The sequence below is a fragment of the Carcharodon carcharias genome, chromosome 17, assembly GCF_017639515.1.
Source record: "Carcharodon carcharias isolate sCarCar2 chromosome 17, sCarCar2.pri, whole genome shotgun sequence".
NCBI lineage: Eukaryota > Metazoa > Chordata > Chondrichthyes > Lamniformes > Lamnidae > Carcharodon > Carcharodon carcharias.
The window spans coordinates 70908254-70932035 of record NC_054483.1 but is presented as its reverse complement, the minus strand read 5'-3'; the positions used below and the strand labels follow the sequence as shown (position 1 = coordinate 70932035).

General features: G+C 39.1%; 1 protein-coding gene across 1 annotated transcript in view; it reads left to right on the top strand.

Annotated features, from left to right (window-relative positions):
* The window catches only part of tdrd1 (tudor domain containing 1), a 102028-nt gene that overhangs the window by 41153 nt on the left and 37093 nt on the right, over nt 1-23782 (top strand). The window contains exons 10-16 of the mRNA XM_041209281.1: nt 1253-1435; nt 4058-4201; nt 5353-5515; nt 5662-5742; nt 8970-9122; nt 18440-18547; nt 22575-22745. Of these exons, the coding sequence (XP_041065215.1) occupies nt 1253-1435; nt 4058-4201; nt 5353-5515; nt 5662-5742; nt 8970-9122; nt 18440-18547; nt 22575-22745 (1003 nt within the window). The remainder of the gene's footprint in view (nt 1-1252; nt 1436-4057; nt 4202-5352; nt 5516-5661; nt 5743-8969; nt 9123-18439; nt 18548-22574; nt 22746-23782) is intronic.

Sequence of the window (23782 nt, the reverse complement as noted above, 5' to 3'; positions counted from 1 at the left end):
TTTTGCACTCACTACTCCTCATCTGTTGGCATGTGGAATCTGATAGTGAGCATTACTGATACTGACACACATACCTGTGGATGAACTGTTGGCTCATGACATCATCAACTTTGTTTTCCACTGGTGAACCACTAGCTGCATACTCATTGAAATACTGCCTCAACGGCTGCTAGGCTCATTTGCCCTTTAGAGCAAACTTTTCTTGAACTTCAAATTTGGTTTGTCAGTGCACCAAACTGACTTCTCCATTTCAACCTCCTCCCACCACAGAACATCAGACTTGAATTCTGGACTTTGTCATACCATCTCTTCCCTATCTTCTGCTTACAACAAGGACATTTCTCTCCTATTCCTCGCCATGCCTATGTAACCTGAAGCCTGAACCTCAAGCACTATCTGACCATGATATCCTCTGCTAAAACTTCTTAGTATTCCAGGCTCATTCTAGAAAACAAAGATAACTCCCACTACTTTTTTTAATTCCCACCTCCTTTCTTCACTTTCAACTCTCTTTTAAAACTCTCTTCCCTTCCCTTTTCACTCTCACTCTTAAGAAATACGAGGTGCTTATCAATCTTTCCCTCTAAGGTTCAGACAATCTGCTTGTGTTGCACCCCCGTTCCTGCATGTCATTCTATTATTTCTTATAGCACGGACAAATTACATGAATTGGGCAGAGATAATGGTCATTCTTCAACTGATCTGTACAGGCAAGATTTCCAAATGATGGGCAACTCATTTGGTACAGACATCCTTCATGCTTCTAGCAAGGCTGTGGAAACAACCAACTTGGAGCATTTATAGTAGTCTGTTACATTAATTCTGCTAATATCTAAGAAGGCTTTTGCTTTCCAAGTGTATAATACTAAATGGAAGAATTCATGTGTTTAAGTCAAGACTTGCTGTAAATCCATAGAAAATAAATTTTACAGGGTACTACATCTGCAAATGTTGTTTAAAACTCTAGGGGGCAGTATTAGAAAACATTTTACTTCCCTCTAGCCCCATCTCTTGGTGATGAATGTGATAAAGGTCTATCTCTGCCAATATATTATTGTGCTCTGATCCTTCTGAAGGGATCGTGAAAATTGGAGCTTGCTTTATTGTATCCTTCATTTTCCAGTACTTTTTTGTTATTTAAATTGTTACTTTGTCACAGTTGGTGACTGTGTACCCTTTTGAAACTTAGCCATAAATTTCAAGTTTCCTTATATACTATATTCAAAGATTTTCTAAATGTTGATATTTCCAGATTGTTGTCACCGATTTCAAAGATCCAAGTGAATTTTATGTACAAATCCTGTCTTCAGAAAGCTTTGAGATTTTAAGAAAACTTGAATTATCATTGAAGGAGGCCTTCACAAATGTGAATAATGTGGATGAATATCGCCCTGATAACGGAGAAATATGTGCGGCAAAATTTTCAGAGGATCAGGTAAAGAGTTCTATAGTTTTACTGATACATATGGAGCCACTGTTTATTTTCATATGGCTGCCAATTGTAAAACTTGTGTATTTGTTGATTGGAATGTTGCTGTAGTTTGGGATTTTGTCTTTCAGCTTTTTGGCTTAAAAAGGCCAGAGGCTGGGAATTCAGTGGCGGGTAACTCACCACTTGATTCCCCAAAGCCTGTGCACCATCTACAAGACGCAAGTCAGGATTTTTTTTTACATTTGTTTGTGGGATGTGGGCATCACTAGCTAGGCTGATATTTATTGCCCATCCCGAATTACACTTGTTCAGAGGGCATTTTAAGTATCAACCACATTGGTGTGGGTCTGGGGGCACTTTAGGCCAGATCAGGTGAGGACAACGGATTTCTTTCTCTAAAGGACATGTGGTGGGACACTCTCCACTTGCCTGGATGAGCACAACTCTAACAGCACTTGAAACCTGACACCATCCAGGGCAAAGAAACTGCTTGATTGGCAATCATCCCCAACCTTAAACATTCACTCCCTCCACCATTGACGCACAGTGGCAGCAATGTGTCCCATCTACAAGGTGCACCATAGCAACTCCAAGGTTCCTTCAACAGCACCTTCCAAACCCATAACCTCTACCACATGGAAGGTCAGGAGCAGCAGATGCATGGGAAGTCCGCCAGCTGCAAGTTCTCCTCCACGTTGCACATCATTCTGACTTGGAACTACACCACTGTTTCTTCACTGTCGCTGGGTTAAAATCCTGGAACTCCCTTCCTAAAAGCACTGTGTATGTACACATGGACTGTAGTGCTTCAAAAATGTCGCTCACTACCACCTTCAAGTGCAGTTGGGGAAGGGCAATAAATGCTGGCCTAGCCAGCAGTGCCCACGTCCTGTGAATGAATTAAAAAAGAGCTGACATTGAGCTGAGGCCAAGATGTTACATACATAGGAAATAGGAACAGGAGTAGACCATTCGGCTGCTCGAGCCTGCTCTGCCATTCAATAAGATCATAGCTGATCATCTTGATTTCCACGTTTCCATCGAACCCCAATAGCCTTCGAATCCCTTAGCTAACAATCTATCTACCTCTGCCTTAAAAATATTCAATGACCCTGCCTTCACCACCGTCTGAGGTTGAAATGAGTGTGAAAATTCTTAATTTGGCAATCTCACTTGGGTAATAAGGATGGTGATTGTAGAAAATACTATTTTTGAATAGGTTAAGGCATGTTGCTTTTGAAGAGTAGTGTTGATGGAATTGATTTTTAGCTTTCTCCATTATTACTCCTTTTCTGAATGTTGTGGTTCCTAGTGGAGTTTCACTTAGTTGTGAACTTAGCCGATGAAGTTTACCTGCAGAACTGTGATAGAGCCAACTGATACTGACGTTTTCCAATATCTAAGCTGCTAGCTCTTCTAAGAGTCAGTGGACAGTGATGAGCACAATTCTTTCCTGTCTCTTTTTCAGTTGTATTGGACTTTCCAGGATGATCTTTGCTAATTGCATGCAAAACAGGATTGATCTTGCAATGGCTTTTACTTTTGACCAGGTTTAGGGATGGATTTTCTTTTTACTTAAATTGATGGTTTCAGTGAAATGTTTGTTACACTATTCAGATGTGCTTTTTATTCCTCCCATTAGATGGTGTTCATGCATTATATACTACGCTGGACTATGTAGAATGTTAACAATTGCTCTTTCAAGCCTGATGTTTTGAAAGTGAACACATTTAATATAATATGTTGCGTATTTTTGTAGCCTGGCCCACTTTCATGGTAGAGATGTGTTGTACTGTGATATATATATACTGGCTGCAATAAACTCCCCTGCTGTATATTGTAGAATTAACCAGTATGATGCAATCATTGTGCATGATTGCTGAGTCTTGAGACTCTCCAGATATTGAGCCTCAAGCCTCTTATTGTGGAGCTGGTGGAGCATCTTACACTGCTCATTGCCAGTAGGCTAAGATCAGACAAGTTCAAGTGTTGCAGTGGTCCTCCTAAATGTGTTTTCTCCCCGGCCGGCGATTACAGGGACTGAAAAATCAGTGGGTGAGAAGTTGTCAGGGTTTTGGGGACCAGGGTTAAGTGAAGGGGAAGTTGGAGCCAGCAGTGGGGGGGATATATGCAGCATTAGAGCTAGTAGTGGGGATTGGGGCTGTAAGTTGGAGAGGTGGTGGTCAGTTCCTTTAATGCATTATTTAGTTAAGTTACTTACGTCCTTGTTTAACCTAATAAGCAATCGCTGAGCTTGTTGACTTGTTAGTGCAGCTGGAGCTGACAAACCAGCCTTGGAAAGGGGGTTAAAACAGGAGCTATGCCCCTTCAATTGCATATGTAAAGGCTTAATGCTTGTTTCTGGCGTGGGTAAGGTATATGGTGGGCAATTTACTGGCAGCCAAAAATGTGCATGATTTCCTGCCTGCCTTTTTGTAGCCCGAGCTGTGTCTGAACAGTGATCAAGACCTAGGCCCTTTGGGTTTTGGATGGGCACTCTGAAACCTTATTTTTTTGCTCTGTTTCTCCCCAAGGTATAAGAAAAATGATTTTGGAAATGGCATACTTCATTTTTCAATCTTTAATTTGTATCTCATTTGCTTCTCTTCCACCCTTGCACTACAGAAGTGGTATCGGGCATTAGTTCGTGATGTGGATGTTGTGCAGAAGAAGGCAAATGTTTTATACATTGACTATGGAAATAGGGAAACTGTCCCATTAAACAAGATTCGGCTACTGGACATAGAGATGGCTCTTTCACCACCTTGTGTAGGTTTTCTGAAGTACCAGCTAATATACAGTAAACACATTCTGCCTTCTATAGTGATTGCAAAAGTTGAATTTTAATACTTGAAAAGCTATGTTAGTCATATTTTGATCTGTTTAGACTACGAGCCTTCCTGCTTTCTGACATCAGGCGGCCAAAATGAGCATGTGTATGAAAATGGCCAAGTGACCCAACTTCTATTTGGTCCACAACATTTTAACTTGAGATCTGAAATTCCATAGGAATGAAATCTATATTTCACTTGTACAGTGTACAGCACTTTGCTTTCTTTTTATCTTGTAATTGATGATGCCCATTTAGGTGCATGATATCTTCCCCTTAAAAAAAAATGCACAAAAATATTGGCAAAACACTTGAAATTCAAATAGCAGAATGGTTTTTAAGAAGTACTAATTTGTGTCTTTCTCTTCCTTTCTATTTTGCCCCCCAACTTCTCGCTCCCACCAACAAATCCTGCTTCTGCCAAAAATTGTCATCGCCATCTGATCAGTTTAAACCTCTATTTTAACTTTTAATAAGTAATTGACCTTTTTTTTGAAGCGAAGTGTGGTTTTTTAAAATTTGTTTGGATAGCAATTTGCCTGTATTAAATATGGCAACCAGACTTACTATTGTCGAATTGATAGTTTCACCAAAAATTATGTTGTACATTGGGGAATGTTGGGGCCAACCATTATTTAGCCATTGCTTATCCTGGAGATAAGTGCTGTTCCTTCACTGTCGCTGGGTCAAAATCCTGGAACTCCCTTCCTAACAGCACTGTGGGTGTACCTACACCACATAGACTGCAGGTTCAAGAATGCAGCTCACCACCACCTTCTCAAGGGCAAGTAGGGATGGGCAATAAATGCTGGCCCAGCCAACGAACCCCACATCCTGTGAATTAATTTTTAAAAATAGGCTCTTATGAATGCCAGGTAGAACAGATTGTCACTTGGGTAACGGTCAAATATTCTGTTGTAAGGTTCACAATTGAATAATAGTTACTGGAGGATTTACATTGCTATGCCAACAATTTTCCTTCAGGGAAGGTTATTAAACTTAAAGACAATATTGAAATGTCTTATTTGTGTGGCTCATTTGATTTGTTTGTTAAAATGTATAACTTTGTGAATTCCAATACCGATCTTAGGCAATGAAGTGCTGTGTTGCAAATGTCTCGGAGCACAATAAATGGGATGAAGAGTGCATCAGATCAGTCAGGCTTCAGCTTCTACAGAAGTCTTGCTCTATGACCATCTTGGAGAAGCCAAGTAATGAGTCATGTTGTCCTGTGGAGATCATAATGCCATCTGGTAATTGTATTTTCTCCATACTTGGTCTCTTTGTTTAGATTGCTAAACTAATCAGTAACTGATTATCTAATCTCTTATTTTTTAAGGAACATGCTTTTGTACAACACCTTTACATGTATTTCTACTTGCTTCAAATTATATTACAGGGCTGTTATTACAGGAGTACATTTTAGAAAAAGGGTATGCTTTAATTCGAGGAGATGAAGCTATCACTGTCAGAAGTCTTGGTAAGAATGCAGAATTTTAAAATTTGGAATTCTACCTGTTAACCATAGAATGATACAGCATAGGAGAAGGCCATTTGGCCTATTTTGTCTGTGCCGGCTCTTTGAAAGCACTATTCATCCATTTTCCCCCATAGCCCTTCAAATATTTCCCCTTCAAGTAATTATCCATTTCTCTTTTGAAAGTTACTATTAAATCTGCTTCCACTACCTTTTCAAGCAGTACATTCTGGATCATAACTTAATGCATATATTAAAAATAAAATCATCTCAGCAATCCCAAGCCAGATGGTGGAATATGAAGTGAGTTGCATATCCTTTTCTTAGCAATTGCTTTATTTACAGAATGAAGCGTTATATTTGTCTGTCTCCTACCTAGAGTCCCAGTAATCAATCTTTCTCCTCTTTTCGTATGACTTTAAACAAATTGTTAAATTGAAGTGATGGCTCCTTAAAAGGGCACTGTAACAAAAGGACTAAAGTTTAGATGAAGCTTATGTAGTTAAATCAAAATGTTATTTCTCGGGCTGATTAAGCACTCCAGCCTCTGCAGTGACCTTTGAGTGTTCTAAGTTATAAGTATTCTAAGTACTTGATTAAACAATGCCCTTCACCTCTGTATCTTAACCATATAATTAACATGCTATTAACAATTGATAGTTCTGCTATTTATTATTTACTCTATCAAAACCATTCAGGACTTTGAACCCCTCCCTTAAATCTACTTTTACTTTTCTGTAGTTATAGGAGAACAACCTTTGCTTCCCTAGAATTTTTAGATAATTGAAGTCCCATATCCCTGGTACCTTTTCTAGTAAATACCCAAGTCTAGATCATTATGTATCAAAAAAATCAGTGGCCTTAATGCCAACCTTTTGGGGAATACAACTGTATACTTGATTTCAGGCTGAAAATTAACTAATAAGATTCTAGTAAACACATCTGCACCCTCTCCAAGCCTGTGGCGTTCCTCTTAAAGTGCAATGTCCACAATGGGTCACAGTATTCTAGCTGAACCTGAACCAGTTTTTTTAAATTAAAGATTCAACATAAAGTACAAAGACAAGAAAGTTGTGCATCTGTTTCTGAAGCCAAAGATCCTAGATCCTTTTATATTTAATTGTTCATGAGATGTGGGCATCAGTGGCTAGACTAGCATTTATTGCCCATCCCTAATTGACCTTGAGAAGGTGGTGAAGAGCCTCCTTGAGTGACTGCAGTTCATGTGTTGTAGGAACATCCACAGTGCTGTTAAGAAGGGAGTCCCAGCTTTTAGACCTAGCAACAATGAAGGAATGGCGATGCAGTTCCCTGTCAGAATGGTGTGTGGCCTGGAAGGGAACTTGCAGATGGTGTGTTCTCATGCATCTGCTACACTTGTTCTTCTAGATGGTGGAGTTTTATGGGTTTGGAAGTGTTGTTCAAGCAGACTTGGTGAGTTGTAGATGGTACACACTGCTACCACTGTGTTTGTGGTTGGGGTGCTAATCAAGCAGGCTGCCTTGTCCTAGCTGGTACCAAGCTTCTCAAGTGTTATTAAAGCTGCACTCATCCAGGCAAGTGGAGAATATTCCATCACACTCCTGACTTGTACCTTGTAGATGGTGGACAGGCTTTAGGGAGTCAGGAGGCAAGTTATTTGCCGCAGAATTCCCAGTCTCTGACCTTTTCGAGCTGAAAAGCTTAAGGATGATATCACAGCCTACAGCATCATCCCAATCAATAAATACACAAATTTACAATTGACAGCTGCATGAAAACAAATAGTGGCCCCACATGGTATCAGTAAAACTATAGAATTCTCTTTACCTGATCCTCTGAAAATTTTGCTGCACATATTTCTCCTTGATCAGGGATATATCCATCCATCCATATTCAAATTTGTGAAGGCATCCTTCAAAGATAATTTAAGTTTTCTTGAAATATCAATGATTTCTCAAGAGTGTTGGTGGATCTGCAGTGATCCATGCAAGTGTGTTTAATCACACTCCTGACTTGTGCCTTGTAGATGGTGAACAGGCTCTGGGGACTGGGAAGATGAGTTACTCTCTGCAGAATTCCCAGCTCCGACTTCTTGTAGTTTGTATGGCTGATCCAATTCAGTTTCTGCTTAATAGTAGCCCTCAAATGTTGATGATGGTGGATTCAGAAATGGCAATGCCATTTAATGTCAAGGGGCCAAGGTTAGATTTTCTCTTGTTGGAGATGGTCATTGCCCAGCACTTGTGTGGTGCAGCGGCCCAATACGGAATATTGTCCTGGCCTTGCTGCATTTGGACGTGGACTGGTTTAGTGTCTGAGGAGTTGTGGATGGTGCTGAACATTGTTCAATCATCAGTAAACATTTCCACTTCTGACCTCATGATGGAAGGGAGGTCATTGATGAAGTAGCTGAGGATGTTGGGCCTGGGACACTATCCTGAAGAACCCTTGCAGCGATGTCCCGTGAGATGACTGACCTGCAACAACCACAACCACCTTCCTTTAGGCTAGGTATGATTCAAACGAGTGGAGAGTTTTCCCCTGATTCCCATCGACTTCAGTTTTTCTTGGGCGCCTTGAAGCCATACATTGTCAAATGCTGAAACCCAAATTGGGTGTCTGTGAGCAGGTTATTACTGAGTAAGTGCTTGATAGAACTGTCAGTGACATCTTTCATCATGTGCTGATGAGAGTTGACTGATGGGTCAATAATTGGCTGGATTGGTTTTGACCTGCTCTGTGTGCAGGACATACCTGGGCAATTTTCCACATTGCCAGGTAGATGCCAATGTTTCATTTGTACTGGAACAGCTTAGCTAGCTTTTTAATAGCTGTCTTAACTTGTCCTACCAACTTCAAAGATTTCTAAGCATACACCTCTTGTCTCTGTCCCTACACACCATTGAAATTGTGCTGTTTGGTTTACATTGCCCCTCCCTGGCCATTCTTCCTGCCAAAACTTCATCCTTCTGTGTAAAATTTCATCCAGCTATTTCACCGGCCTAAGCCCTCCTGAAGCCTGTTACTACCCTAATCATTGTTTACTACATTTCCACATTTAATGTCACTTGCAAACTTTGAAATTGTGTTCTGTATACCCAAGTCATTAATATATATATAGAAAAAGCAGTGATTCTAATAACAATGATAAATTGATTTGGGGGTTTTTATGATTAACTTGCATTTAAAGTGAATGCATTGCCTCAATAATTATTGATCTTGTGCTAATAATCTTGCCTTTTTTTTAGGGCGGGTTGATCTCAGGACGAATGATAAAAGTGCGACAGTGTGTGAAACTGCACAAAATTCAGTATTTTCATCTTATGTGGAAGAAGTTTCTGTCATTGTGTCACATGTAGAAACACCAAGCAACTTCTTCTGTCAGCAGCTAGCTAGTAGATGTGAGAATTTTTTCTTCAGTTACAATGTTTAGATACTTCTCAGAATTGAGTAACATTGAAGCATATTTAACTTTATGTTTATTGTGTGCTGTGTAGTTGTCATCTTGCCAGGGAAGGCATGAAGAAAAGTTTTTTTTGTCCTTTGCCAGAGTTGTGCTTTTTAAGTACTAGTACAGTGTAAGTAGTTTGCCCAGTGGTGGAACAGAAAATAGTCCTACTGGTCAGATTATCTTGCCATCTGTCTGACTGGAAATTGATTTGTGTAGTAGATTCAATGGAAAAACGTAATCTTTTTGATTAATTCTATATTAAGCAAACAACTGAAGTTTCTGCTGGATTGTGCTGGTTTTTTGTCAACGTGATTCACCTGAAATTGGTCAAACTAGTGCAAAATATCAAGGAATTTTGAACTTAAATTCGGTCAAGTGCAGATAGCTTCTGTGATCTTTTGGACTTGCTTAGAAGCTGGCCATGTCCGTAAAACTGACCATGTCTCTAGATCAGGTTAATCACATTGCAAGTTTCCATTAGTTGCGTCTGTGGGCTTTTGAAGTCGATCTTTAACAGTTTTTACTGTGCAAGGATGCTAATAAGCACATTTTAAAAGCATTTAAGTATTTTTCTTCATGTGCTAAGAAACTGACTATCATATATCATAACTAGTGACTAGCTCTATAGAGCTTTCAAAAGTCATTTTGAGTTATTGAAAATGGATTACTTACAGCTGGTGTAATGGATGTTTAAAGAAACAATGCAGAATGTTCAACAAAAATTTATGTTCCATTGTAAAACAAAAACTGAGCAAGAAAGATCTATCTGTGGCTTACCAAGGATGTTAAAGATAGTACTAATATTTGCAACATTATAAGACTCTACTTTTAATCTAATACTAAGTGTGAGGATCAGATACTTTTAATCTAATAGTAAGTGTGAGGATCTGAAGTGTTTTAGAAACCAGCAAAAGGCCACCAAAAAGTTGATAAACTAGCCAGGAATATAAAAACAAACTGTAAGAGCTTTTACAAGTATATCAAATGGAAGAGAGTAACTAAAGTAACCATTGATCCCCTGGAAGCAGAGATAGCATAAATGATCATGGAATGAGAAAATGGCAGAGACATTGAACAAACATTTTGTGTCTGCCTTCACAATAGAAGACACAAGTTACATACCAGATATAGAGGATAACCTAGGTGCTAATAAAAGTGAGGAAATTAAGGTAATTAATATTGCTGAAGAAAGAAATGCTGTTGAAGCTTTTTGTCCTGCACTCATCAGGACAGATACCAAAGCTCAAAGCGAACAACAATTTACACTGCATAAGAAGGGGTGCTCAAGGCCAACCTCGACATACATGGCTGTAAACCCGACAAGGATGACTATTCCAGTCCCTTTAAGTGTGACTATGTCAACAAAATGCACGCCATTCTTAATGACGGGTCCAAATTCGTATCCTTTAGTCCTGCTGCTCAGCATGATTGAATGGCCTTGCTTGAAAGCAAGCTAAAAAATCCTGGACCTGTGTAAGAGCAATAATCTGCCAGGTGATATAAGTGATTGGCTTCATCCTTGCTGCTCACTGCGCCCGCCTATATATAGGCTGCCCAAGACGCGCACAAGTGATGTTCCTTTTATTTCCTATCTTATGTTTGACTGGTTCTGCACAAAATGAATTGGCCTAATGGTTGGGCCAATTGTTACAACCAGTTTTGAGCAAGTTTTCCACAAACACAGGGAAGGCTTCCTTCACATTTGTGAAGACCATACAAGACTTGCATATCAATAGCAATGCCACGTCCATGTGTTCATTTGACATTGCTTGCCTATTCAGCAATATACCACTCAAGGAAACCATAGACATTTGTACTGTGGCACTACATCATGGCGATCGGGACCCACTGCCATTGTGTGAATCTGTATTCATTGAACCTATAAACTCAACGATTTGCGCAGTTTTACAGACACCGTGTATGTCCAAATAGATGGTGTTGCCGTGGGATCTCCTCTAGGCCCAGCTCTCTCAATCATCTTTGTACAGTACCATGAGAAACACGTCTTCAATGGAATGACCCCTAACCTCCTATCCTTTGCATATCTATGATATATAGATTACACGTTTGCTGCATGTAAAAATTTCCTTAATCACTGTAATGGGCTCCATCCTGTGCTCAAATTTACCTTTGAAACAGAATAATAAAATGAGCTTCCTTTCTTTGATGTGCTAATTGAGAAATCTGCCAGTGGGTTCTCTACAACCATCTACTCCAAGCCTCCCTTCATGGTCACTATATGAATTGGGATTCCTACAGTTCCATGTGCTATAAGATTGGCCTTATTGGCAACCTCGTAAATAGGGCCTGAGCCATTTGCTCACCATGCAAGCTTGATGTTGAAATAGGGCTCATCAAAGCCATCCTGTGAGATAATGGCTGCCCCGATCAGATCATTGCTTGCAATATATTGCTTAAACTCATGAGTGGGCCTTAGTCTGCTACTTTTGGTCCTGGAAAGTGCCCAGTCTGCCTCATATTACGCTGAAAGGGTAAGGTATCTCAAAAATTGGTTTCATGCTGATACTATTCAGTAGCAACACAAGACGTATTCTCCACTAATAGGATGCTACTGTCAAGCCAGATGTTCTGCCTATCTCACAAGTGAGTAATGTGGGAAATGAATTTCAGTGCTGGTGTGATGTCAGCTCTGTAAGCTATATGTCCCAAAGACTGGCTGATTGTATTAAATAGCATGTCCCTTGGCTGTGCGCAACAGGCAAAAGCACTAACTGTACCCAACCTGCCTGTGCTTGCAAAACTCAAAACATAGTGTCCAACAGGCGATGTGATCCTACAATTGGACAACATTTGCTAAAAAACCCTGAGTGTGCCAAGAACTACACTGACTGCCAATTTAAAGTTATCAGTTGGGCTTGCAGTGGGACCCACTTACACATGCTAGAAGCTACATATATTATTGCAAAGGGCCCTGTTCTTGGCAGATAAAAAAAACGTTGTGCCTTTTCCAACTAAACAAAGTAGGCAACATCCATTCCCTGGTTCATTCTCATTTATGTCCTAAGTTTCTAAAAAAAGAGAGCTGCAGAGTTAGCTGATGTGCTTGGCTATGATTTTCCAAAGTTTCACTGATTCTAGACCAGTCTCAACAGATTGGGCATTAGCAAATATAACAGTACTTTTCAAGAAAGGAGGGAGAGAGAAAAGAAGGAATTACTGGCCAGTTAGCCTGACAATCATCAGGAAAGCATTTGTTTGACTATTATTAAGGAGGTCTCAACAGTGCACACTTTTATGGAAGTGAATTTATTTGACAAATTTATTAGAGCTTTTTGAGGATGTAACTCGTAGGGTAGATAAAGGGGAACCAGTGATGTAGGTATACTTGGATGTGCAGAAGGCATTTGATAAGGTGCCACACAAAAAGTTAAATCAAGATAAGGGCTCACGAGTTGGAGTGATCTATTAGTGTGGATAGAGGATTGGTTAATGGACAGGAAGCAGAGAGTTGGGATAAATGGGGCATTTTTTAAAGTTAGCAGAATGTGACTAGTAGAGTGGTGTAAGGCTCAGTGCTGGAACCTCGGCTGTTTACAATCTATATTAATGAACTAGATGAAGAAACAGTATAGTGCATCTAAGTTTGATGACGGTACAAAACTAGGTGGGGATGCAAGCTGTGAAGAGGACACAGGCTGCAAGGAAATATAGACAGGTTAAGTGAGTGGGCAACAAGGTGGCAAATGGAGTATAATGTGGGGAAGTGTGAGGTTATTCACTTTGGTCACAATGATAGAAAAGCAGAATATGCAAGGTATTTAACTTGTAAATTTTGATGCTCAGATACTTGGGTGTACCCGTACAAGAAACACAAAATGCCAACATGTAGGTGCAGCAAGCAATTAGGAAAGCAAACGGCATGTTGCCCTTCATTGCAAGGGGATTGGGGCACAATTATAAAGAAATTGTGCTACAATTGTATGGAGCTTTGGTGAGAACGCACACTTGTGAAATTTTGATTTTCATGTTTAAGGAAGGATATACTTGCATTGGAGGCAGTACAGCAAAGGTTCATTAGATTGGTCCCTGGGCTGAGAAGGTTGTCGTATGATGAGAAAGAGTAAATTGGGTCTATATTCTCTGGAGTTTAGAAGAATGAGAGGCGATCTCACTGAATCATTCCAAGGTTCTGAAGGAGCTTGACAGGGTAGATACTGAAGTTGTTTCCCCTGGCTGAGGAATCTGGAACAAGGGGGCACAGTTTCAGGATAAGGGGCCGATCATTTAGAACTGGGATGAGAAGCAGTTTCTTCACTGAGTTGTAATCTTTGGAATTCTCTACCTTAGAGGGTTGTGGTTGCTCTATCATTGAATATATTTAAGGCTGAGAGAGACAGATTTTTGGTGCCTTGGAATCGAGGGATATGAGGAGTGGGCAGGAAAGTGAATTTGGAGCCCAAGATCAACCATAATCCTTTTGAATGGTGGAGCAGGCTCAATGGGCCATATGGTCGTCTTGTGGTTTAAAGATGAGACCACTCATGCCTAAGTTTCTAGTAAGCAAAGTGTTTATTCAAGCATATGCTGGGAGAACAGCCCTTGTTGCCTTTCCAAGGACCTCTCTGACAATACAAGATCTGCGTAACATATTCGTATCTTTTTTATCTTATCACATTTCACTATACTGCCTAGAACAACCTCAAGGTACATTTATAATGAGCAGAATTATTGAGGGTGCTGATGTCTCGTTACCTCACTGAGAAGCTGGGAAATGCCTTCGTTCTAATGCCTCCAGTCTGTGCTCTTATCACTAACATTTATTTACTTGTCTTGTGAAGGTCATTAAGTTTTATGACTTATGATTGTTAGTTCAGTTTCTGCAGTACTATACCCAACATGCTTATTTGTTAGCTATATTTTCCGTCATCCTTAGAAAGAGCTCTTACAGCTATACTTAAAGCTATTAATGCTAATAACCACATTTGTTTACTTTTAAAGCTGTTAGTGCACATCTTAATATCAGTTTTAATATTGAATTATTTTGTTACCTCACTTCAATCTTCTAGTTCCTATGATAAATCCATTTTCAGCTGTACTGATAAAGCTGTACCAGGTTACAACTCTTAAATATATTTGTGGAACATTTTTTAATGCAAATTTTGAAAAATCTACCTTCTGAAATGCTGCCCGATTGTGCTGATTTATGTAAGGTTTTAGCTTCATGCAAATGAGTGAGTGGAAACTTAAGCATGAAAAAAACTTGTGAAAACAAGCGCAATATGCTGTGGACTTGCTGAGTCCATTGTGGAAGCTCTTGGCATGTGATGTGTTTCTGACAAATGTACATATTGATTACTGTCAAGATCTGAGAGTTCAACAATCTGGAATGAACCTTCAATGGGTTAAAAGGCTGTGGAATAACATTTTAAACCTTAAACCACGTGCAAAAAGATTTTTGCTTGTCATTGATGTAAAAGTTGCAGAACATAACCTTTGCCACTGAAATTGCACTTCAATCCACATGAATATAGCTTATGTTCAATTTCTCAATTTGAAATGATTTATATCAGTTGTTTACAGGTCATGGTTACGTAATTTGTTGAGCTAATCACTGGCTTTTAAGTTAACTATACTGATTTGTTCAAATCTAGCTGGGCAAGGAAAACTACCAGCCAAATCACTTTCAAAGCCACTAACTTGCCACAAAATGAATCAAATTTTTTTTAACCGCTTTACAATTTAAAATTTTATAACTGCGTATTAAAGTACATGATTTTTGGGTTGATGGGGAGGTAACTTGTTCATATGCTTAGTCATTTCACAGAACTGCAGAAATGTTACAGCACAGAAGGAGGCCTTTCGGCCTGTGTCTGCACTGGCTCTCCGAATTAACAATTCACTTAATGCCATTCTCCTGCCTTTTCCCTGTAACCCTGCACAATTTTCCCTTTCAGATAATAGTCTAATTCACTTTTGAATGCTTTGATTGAACTGCCTCCATCTTGCTCTCTCAGGCAGTGCATTGCCACTTGCTGCATGAAAAGGTTTTCATGTGAGAGGTTCCTATAACTCTTTTCAAATGCCTGTCTTGTATTCTCTAAGAGTCGAGCCTTGAATTCTGCTTCAGTCCAAAGTTGGAAATGCCACCTTGGCCATGATGTTTATTGCAAGAGAAATGGAATATAAAAGTAGGAAAAGTTTACTGCAACTGTACAGGGCCTTGGTGAGACCACATCTAGAGTACTGTGTACAGTTTAGGTCTCCTTATTTGAACAAGGATATAATTGTATTAGAAGTAATTCAGAGGAAGTTCACTCAACTCATTCATGGGATGAAGGGCTTATCTTTTGAAGAAAAATTGAACAGATTAGGCCTATACCCATTTGAGTTTAGAAGAATGAGAGGTAATCTTATTGAAACATTAAAGATCCCGGGGGGACTTGATTGGGTACTGTGAAGAATGTAAGACTTTATTTAGCGTTCAGTGTTAGCTAAAAAAAATTAGAATCAATAGCTTCAGAAACATGAGATTTTGCCTGAGCATCCTCCTTGGATTTTTCCAAGTTAACCCAGCGGATGGTGTAAAGTCCTTCTGAAAGTCTCTGTGAAAGTCCTGAAGTAGCACATGAAAGGTCATGACACACACTTTGGGTGATTCCTTATCATTCATCTAAAGGAAAGCAGTAGGCACTTGACATGAGCTATCACACTGCACCGGGTTCTCTGGTTCCACAGGAGCAAGATAAAATTGCAAATTCCAGAATATTCATTTCACAAATGGAATTTTCCAGCTTCTAATTAGGGAAAATTGTAACACACATCAGAACATAGATGTTCCCTCCTGTGGGGGAGACTAGAATTAGGGGGCACAGTTGAAGAATAAGAGGCCTTCCTTTTAAGGCTGAGACGAGGAGACATTTTTCTTTGCTCATTAACCTGTGGAATTCTCCCCAGAAAGTAGTGGAGGCTGGGTTGTTGAATTTATTCAAGACTGAACTAGATAGATTTTTGATGGACAAAGATTGTCGAGGATTATGGGGGGGGCAGACAGAAATGTGGTGTCAAGTACACAACCAGATCTGCTGTGATCTTATTGAATGGCGGAGCAGAGCTAAATGGCTTACATCTGCTCCTGCTTCTAAATTCTATGTTCTGATGTGTGTTGAACCAGAGAACCCCGAGTGTAGTGTGATAACTCATGTCAAGTGCCTACTGCTTTCCTTTAGATGAATGATAAGGAACCACCCAAAGTTTGTGTCATGTCCTTCCATGTGCTACGTCAGTACTTCCACAAATAGTATGTACACTATCCACTGGTTTTACTTGGAAAAATTCAAGGAGGATGCTCAGGCAAAATCTCATGTTTCTGAAGCTGTTGATTCTCATTTTCTTAGCTAACACTGAATGCTAAATGCAGTTTTATGTTCTTCACAGCACCCTTGGCAGATTTTTTTTCTTTGTTCTTGAACTTCTGTAATCTGGTAGGTTTTTCTGTCAGAATTCTGGCTTTGATAGTGAATTGTTTGCAATGAATATATATATATAAAGTTTTAAATGTAGTACACATTTCCTTTTAAATGCTCCTGCCTATTACACTTGTCTTCTGTTTGCTTTGGCTATTTGTAATCCTGTCACTTATTTTTGTACTTACCAATGTATTATACTGAACTCAGTTATTCCTCCCAGCTTCATCTCCAAGACGAGCAACATTCTGGCACAGTTCTCTATGGTGCACCTATTTAGGCCAATAAATTAGTCATAGTTCAGCTGCGTGTCTTGTAGCATCTCCCATTTTCCTAATCAACATTCCCCCCTTCTGCTCCCTGGCCTTTCTGTTCTCCCTACTTTCTACAGTAAACAGTGTAGATTTATGAGAATGGCTTTGGGTTTTTTTTTTTACATCATCCCTGCCATCTGTCTATCCCAATACTTCCACACTTTGCATCCTCCCTCTCCATTGCTGCCATTTAAGCCTGCATCGCTAGTTCCACAATCCCAACATACTATTCCCAGAACTCTGTTCCCACTTCTGACTTGCAAAAGATGCTCATCTGCAATACTTGCACCAAATGCTTCAATGTGTCCCATGCTCCTTCTAAAACTCATGAAACTTCTCCTTCAGTTGCTCCACTGACCCATACCACTCCAAAATCAGATCTAAACCTTCTCTCTGCACCCTCGCTATCTGCAGTATTTATAAATGCCTGCAACCTGCATTACCTATTCTAAATTTTCCTCTGTATCTTGAACATTTATAGGGTATCTTTGTTCTTTTTAGAAAATCTAATTGGAGAGCTAAACATGGATAATAAAACCCATTAATTTACAAGAATCATAAAAAATATATAATTTGAACTTGTAAGTAGCACAAAACTCTATAATACTTGATTGTAAAAATGCAATTGCAATTATTCAGTCATCTATGTGACTGTTTTATATAATATATTCAAACTTTCAAACATCATTGTATTTTGTGGCATTGGTGGGGAGGGGGGGTGGGGGTCCCTTGTTTAGTATTGAAGACCAGATTGTTGGTGTTGAATCCTAGGGAGCAACTCGCTGATCATTTGGGCTATTTCTGGTGAGCTTCTGAATGGGAATGATGTGTATTTATAGCTGCAGCCAAGTTATCGGATTTAAAATAGATTGTTTGACTTCAAAGCATCTTCTATGTCTGGATTGTCATTCTACTAATTATCCATCACTAGTTTAAATTTGTATATCTGTGGATATCTTGAAAGCGAGGCTGGTTTGTTCCTTAACTTAGCAATGCAGCTTGGGAGATCTGAGGTTTAATTATCAGTTGTTGGTTACAACTGCTGTGTTATTTTGTTGGATATCCAGCCAAGCTTGTTGGGAATGTCTTTGTGTAGATTTCTTGTAAAAGGCAAGAATAAGTTCTGCTATGAGGCCCACCACATGATAGTTAAGGCTTACAACTAATGGCACCTTGGTAAGAAGGTACCAATGGGTAATCAATGCATTCCAAGCAAGATAACAGAAATGTTCAGAGAGATGGGGAGAAAGTTGTGCAAAGAAAATATGGATGATTACTAACTGGATCACATCTTGTGGAGTAAACCAAATTTTCTAAACTAAATTTTAACTTGATTTTTAATATTTGGATAAAATCAGTTTACAAATCATTACAGGCAAGTGCAAAACCTAGCTAATGAAAAATACTGTGGAGGTAACTAAAGTAAAAATATATTATTGAACACATGCACTGTTAATGAAAAATATACATCACTTGAGATGCTATTTCATTGTATTGACTTGTTGATTTGTTTTAATCTTTCCAAATAGATGAGTTTCAACAACTTCAAAAAACAGTGGCTGAATATTGCAATAACATAACTCCTGCATCAAGTTTTAGGCCAGCTGTTGGAGAGATTTGCTGTGCTCGGTTCACAGGTAAGATAAATAAAAATTTAACATGACTGACAGATGACAAGAATCTAGACAAATATATAGCTTTACTTTTAAAGCTGTGTTTTTAGTTCATTTCTCTCCCACATAAATACTTTATTATAAATAGTTTAATCTCAATATCCCCTTAACAAGTTGCCACGGGTACTGAAACACTTGCAAGCTAATATCGTATTTTCAGCAAGAGCAAATGACTGTCAGCAGGAGCACTTGCATTGGATTTAACAGTTTGGTTCTTGCCATAGTTAGACCATAAGACGTAGGAGCAGAAGTAGGCCATTTGACCCATTAAATATGCTCTGCCATTCAATGAGATCATGGCTGATCTGATGATCCTCAACTCCACTTTCTTGCCTTTTCCCCATAACCCTGATTCCCTTTACTGATTAAAAATCTGCCTATCTCAGCTTTGAATATATTTAAAGACCCAGCCTCTACAGCCCTCTGCGGTAAAGAATTCCACGGATTGACTGTCCTCTGAAAGAAGAAATTCCTCCTCATCTCTGTTTTAAGTGGGCGCCCCCTTACTCTGAGATTATGTCCTCTTGTCCTAGACTCACAAGGGGAAACAATCTCTCAGCATCTACTCTGTCAAGCTCCCTAAGAATCTTTCAATGAGGTCACCTCTCATTCTTCTAAACTCCAATGAGTACAGGCCTAACTGACTCAACCTCTCCTCATATAAGAAAATCCCTCCATCCCTGGGATCAACCTAGTGAACCTCCAATGCCAGTATATCTTCCCTTAGATAAGGAGACCAAAACTGTTCACAGTGTTCTAGGTGTGATCTAACTAGTTAGTGCCTTGTATAGTTTTAACAAGACTTCCCTATTTTTATACTCCATTCCCTTTTGAAATAAAGGCCAACATTCCATTTGCCTCCCTATTACATGTTGAACTTGTATGCTAGCTTTTGGGATTCATGCACGCGGACCCCCAAATCCCTCTGTGCTGCGGCTTTCTTTAGTCTTTCTCCATTTAAATAACATTCAGCTCCTCTATTCTTCCTGCCAAAGTGCATAACCTCACACTTTGCCAAATCTGCCACATTTTTGCCCACTCATTTAACCTGTCTATATTCCTCTGTAGACTGTCATCCTCACCACTTGCCTTCCCATCTTTTTTGTGTCTTCTGCAAACTTTGCGATAGTACATTCATTTCCCTCATCTAATCCATTAATATACATTATAAATAATTGTGGCCCCAGCACTGATTCCTGTGGTGCTTCACTAGTTACAGGTTGCCATCCTGAATATGCCCCCTGTGTCCCAACTCTGTCTTCTATTAATTAGCCAGTCCTCTATCCATGCTAATATACTACCCCGAATCTTATTAAGTAGCCTTATGTGTGGGACCTTATTGAACAGCTTTTGGAAATCCAAATATATGACATCTACTGGTTCCTCTTTATTTATCCTGCTTATTACCACCTCAAAGAATTCTAATAAATTTGTCAGGCATGATTCCTCCTTCATGAAGCCATGCTGACTCTGCTTGATTAGATTATGCATTTCTAAATGCTTTATTACATCCTTTATAACAGACTACCAACATTTTCCAAATGACAGATGTTAAGCTAACTGGCCTATAGTTACTTTTTTTTTGTCCCCCCTCCCTTTTTGAATAAGGGTGTTACATTGGCAGTTTTCCAATCCGCTGGAACTTTTCCAGAATCTAAGGACTCTTGGAAGATTACTACCAGTGCATCCACTATCTCTGCAGCTATTTCCTTTAATATCCTAGGATGCAACCCATCAGGTCCAGGTGACTTAACAGCCTTTAGCCCCATTTGTTCCCTCGTGCCTTTCCCCTAGTGATAGTTATTGTATTTATTTATTTAGCTCCTAACTGTTCAAATTCTTTCAGCAGAACCCCCCTTTCTAGTCCTATTAACGTCGTTCGTACCAACATGAACGATGACAACTGGATCCCTCCCCTCCCACTCCAAGTTCCTCTCCAGCTCTGAGGAGATGTCCTTAACCCTGTCACTGGGCAGGCAACACAGCCTTCGGGGCTCACGCTCATGGCTGCAGGGAACCATATCTATCCCCCTAATTATACTGTTTATAATACCACTACTACGTTCCTATTTCCACTCCCCACTTGTATGGCTCCCTGTACCATGGTGCCATGGTCAGTTTGTTCATCCTCCTTGCAGTCCCTGCTCTCATCTACACAGCTTGCAAGAACCTCCTTAAGTGTTGGACAATTTTCGTTAGGCTGAAAGCTCAACCTGCCTGGTCAGGCTAGCAATATATTTTGGCTATTTTGACGTTAAAAACTTGCTAATTTGGGGGATGGTCTGATGCCAGTAAAAACTGTTGATTTTAAACACTTAGGGCCATGTTTAAGATACTTTGTTCCGCTGAGGTTGCAGCTCAAAAAATCTTAGAAATCTACAGCACAGGTGAAGTCTGTTCAGCCTCCTATGTCTGTACTGGATCTTTGCACAAAACTCATTCTACTGCCCCACCCATTTTCCTACTTCAAATATTTATTCACTTAGCTCTTTGGAAATGCAGTGGTCTTTATCTTTGACTAGGGGTGGCAAAGCACTCTATCCCCTAACAGAGTGCTTCGTCCCTACATCACTCAGTGATGATTTTAAATTGATTACCCTTCATTAGTTACCTTTGCAATTTGATCAAAATGCCTATTAAATCTTCCCTTCTCCAATATAAGCCTAGTGTCTTGGTCTCTCCTCAACTGTAGGATGATGTCAGGGATGCAATACTTGTGAACCTATGCTGAATGCAGTTTACAGTTTTAATGTTGTTTTGATAATGTGATGTCTAAAACCGCACACGGTAATCTAACTCTAACCCAGTAATCTAACTCTGGTTTAATTTACATTTTAATTTTGTCTAAGTTTTTATTTACTTTGCACACTGTGCTCTTGTTTTTAAAACACAAAACTGTATTACCCTTTATGATTCCTTTATTGACCTGTACTTGCACTTCAGGGAATTATTATTTCAACCCCAGGTCTATATTTATCCACACTTTGCAGTGTTTTTTTTCATTAAATGTAAACATTCATTCCTTGTTCTCCCAAAATGTATCACCTCATGCATAAATGCATTGTTATATCCACCACTTGTCTGCCCATTATTCTGACCTGTGTCGTCCTAAGTCTTTTACAACTTTTAATATTTGCCAAGTCACACACTTTTGTATGATCGGCAAATTAAGACTGATCTATATACTCAAGTGATGTATGTCGCTCTATTTAACATTATTGTACTTTTTAAAGAGGTATTGAAAAAAATATTTTCAACTATTGTTTTCATTATTAACATAGTTCTATTAATCTTAGTTTTCCAATTGCCACTTGTTTTTATCTGGTAAAAATACACTTCTTTTCAGCTCATTTAGGCCAGTTTTGTCCCCAATTTAGGAAAAATAAGATCAGACAGTCTTGCTGTGACAATTGTCATAATACCATTGAATGAATATTGTCCTAATTAAGAGAATGCAACACAAAGCAGCAAAGAAAATTGAGGAAAAAAAATAGAAAATTAAAGTTATTCATTGTAATAGGAGATTACAGGATGAAGCAGAAGAAATTCTCAAAATTACAGGAAAGCACTTGACTAGGTTCTTTTAGACAAGTTGTTATAAATATGAGAATGGATTTTTAAAAATATTTTGGGGTAATATTGTGTTTTGTGAAGAAGGCTGGATGTCTGAATGTGTGTGTGATTTAATTAAGCTGGGCAAGAGTTTGTTAGGAGTCAGATTGTTTGGGGTTTTGGAAACATGAAAAGGATCAGAGATGTTAAGTTGAAGTACAAGTAAATAGGTTAGACCTAACAATTATATTTTCAACTGATATAAAAGGGTTCAAGAGACAGCTAGATATTTTTCTTCATGAAATGGACGAGTGATCTAGTGAGAATGTAGAATGCTTGGCTTGAGATTGGCCAGAAGGGCATGTGTTAGACCAAGTGGCCTTTTCCTGTTACTAATGCTAAGTTACTAGGAGTCGCACCTTTTTGCTTTTTCTTCCAGAAGATAACCAGTGGTACAGGGCTGCTGTAATAGATAATCTTCCTGAAGATGCTGCAATAGTGGGATACATAGATTTTGGAAATTTTGAGAAGCTCCATTTCAGCCAGCTCCGTCCAGCTCACGAAGAGTTGTTGGAATTGCCCAATCAGGCTTTGAAATGTGCTTTGGCAGGCAAGTATGCAGTTGGAGAATAGAGGATTTTTATAAAATTTTATTCATGTAGATATGTGACCAAGTCTTATTGGCATTAAAACCTGATTTATCACCTTGTGATAAGCTAATTAGTTAGGAAAAGTCTGATCTATATTCCCTCCTTATTTCTGTGCACAACTAGCCTAGACTGTCAGTTACCAAACCTTTTTACATGTTTCAGAAAAAAAATTGAGTAGGGAGGAAGGAATTTTCAGGTTATTATCCTACCACAGTGTGATTTTTGAATCTTAACCTAGATGCTAATGCTGCTGATGATCCAGTGAACATTAATGTATTTTGCTGACAATGCTAGACCAGTTCAGAAGGCGGGATGCAATAAGATTTGGCAGAGCTATTTTCAGTACTTGTTCTAGGAGTTGCAGTGCAATTTATAAGCGAGAAACTTAAATGACTAATATTGATATTTCTGCATTGTAATCGTGTAAAGAGTAGATCTTGGCTATCAAATCAGGTATCAAAATGAACACTTGTTAACTCTGTTGTGGCCTGTGGCCGTGATCCTTAACCAAGCCCAGTTGTGATATCCACAAGTGCTGAGATTTACTGCAGTAGTTGTCTGACGTAGGATTGTTGATGGCTAGGACTTTTTCAAAAGCACCTCGGATTGAGAGAACTAATAGAGGTAAGAATTTTGTGCATTGCAATCTGCTTTACAGCAATGTTATTGGTATTAAAGAAGCCTGAGAGTTTTTTCTGTTTCATTTGTTTGCGATGACATATTGTCATTTCTGGAAATGGGTGAAGGAATTGACTGAGGGCTAGAGTAAGGTACACTTATATGCCAGGGCAAAGTATTCAAATAACAGGGCACATGAGTTTCAAAAACTCAGATAAATGAGATTGACTTTTTTAAATGCACAGCACGTAATAGACTTTTGATATGTTGTCTGTGCTGTTAAAAGAAGTTGTACAAATGTATTCTAGAGGCAATGAGATGTGTTCCTAGAAAGAAAAAAGATTGAGGGATATGGTGTGAAGGGATGCATGCAGCATTG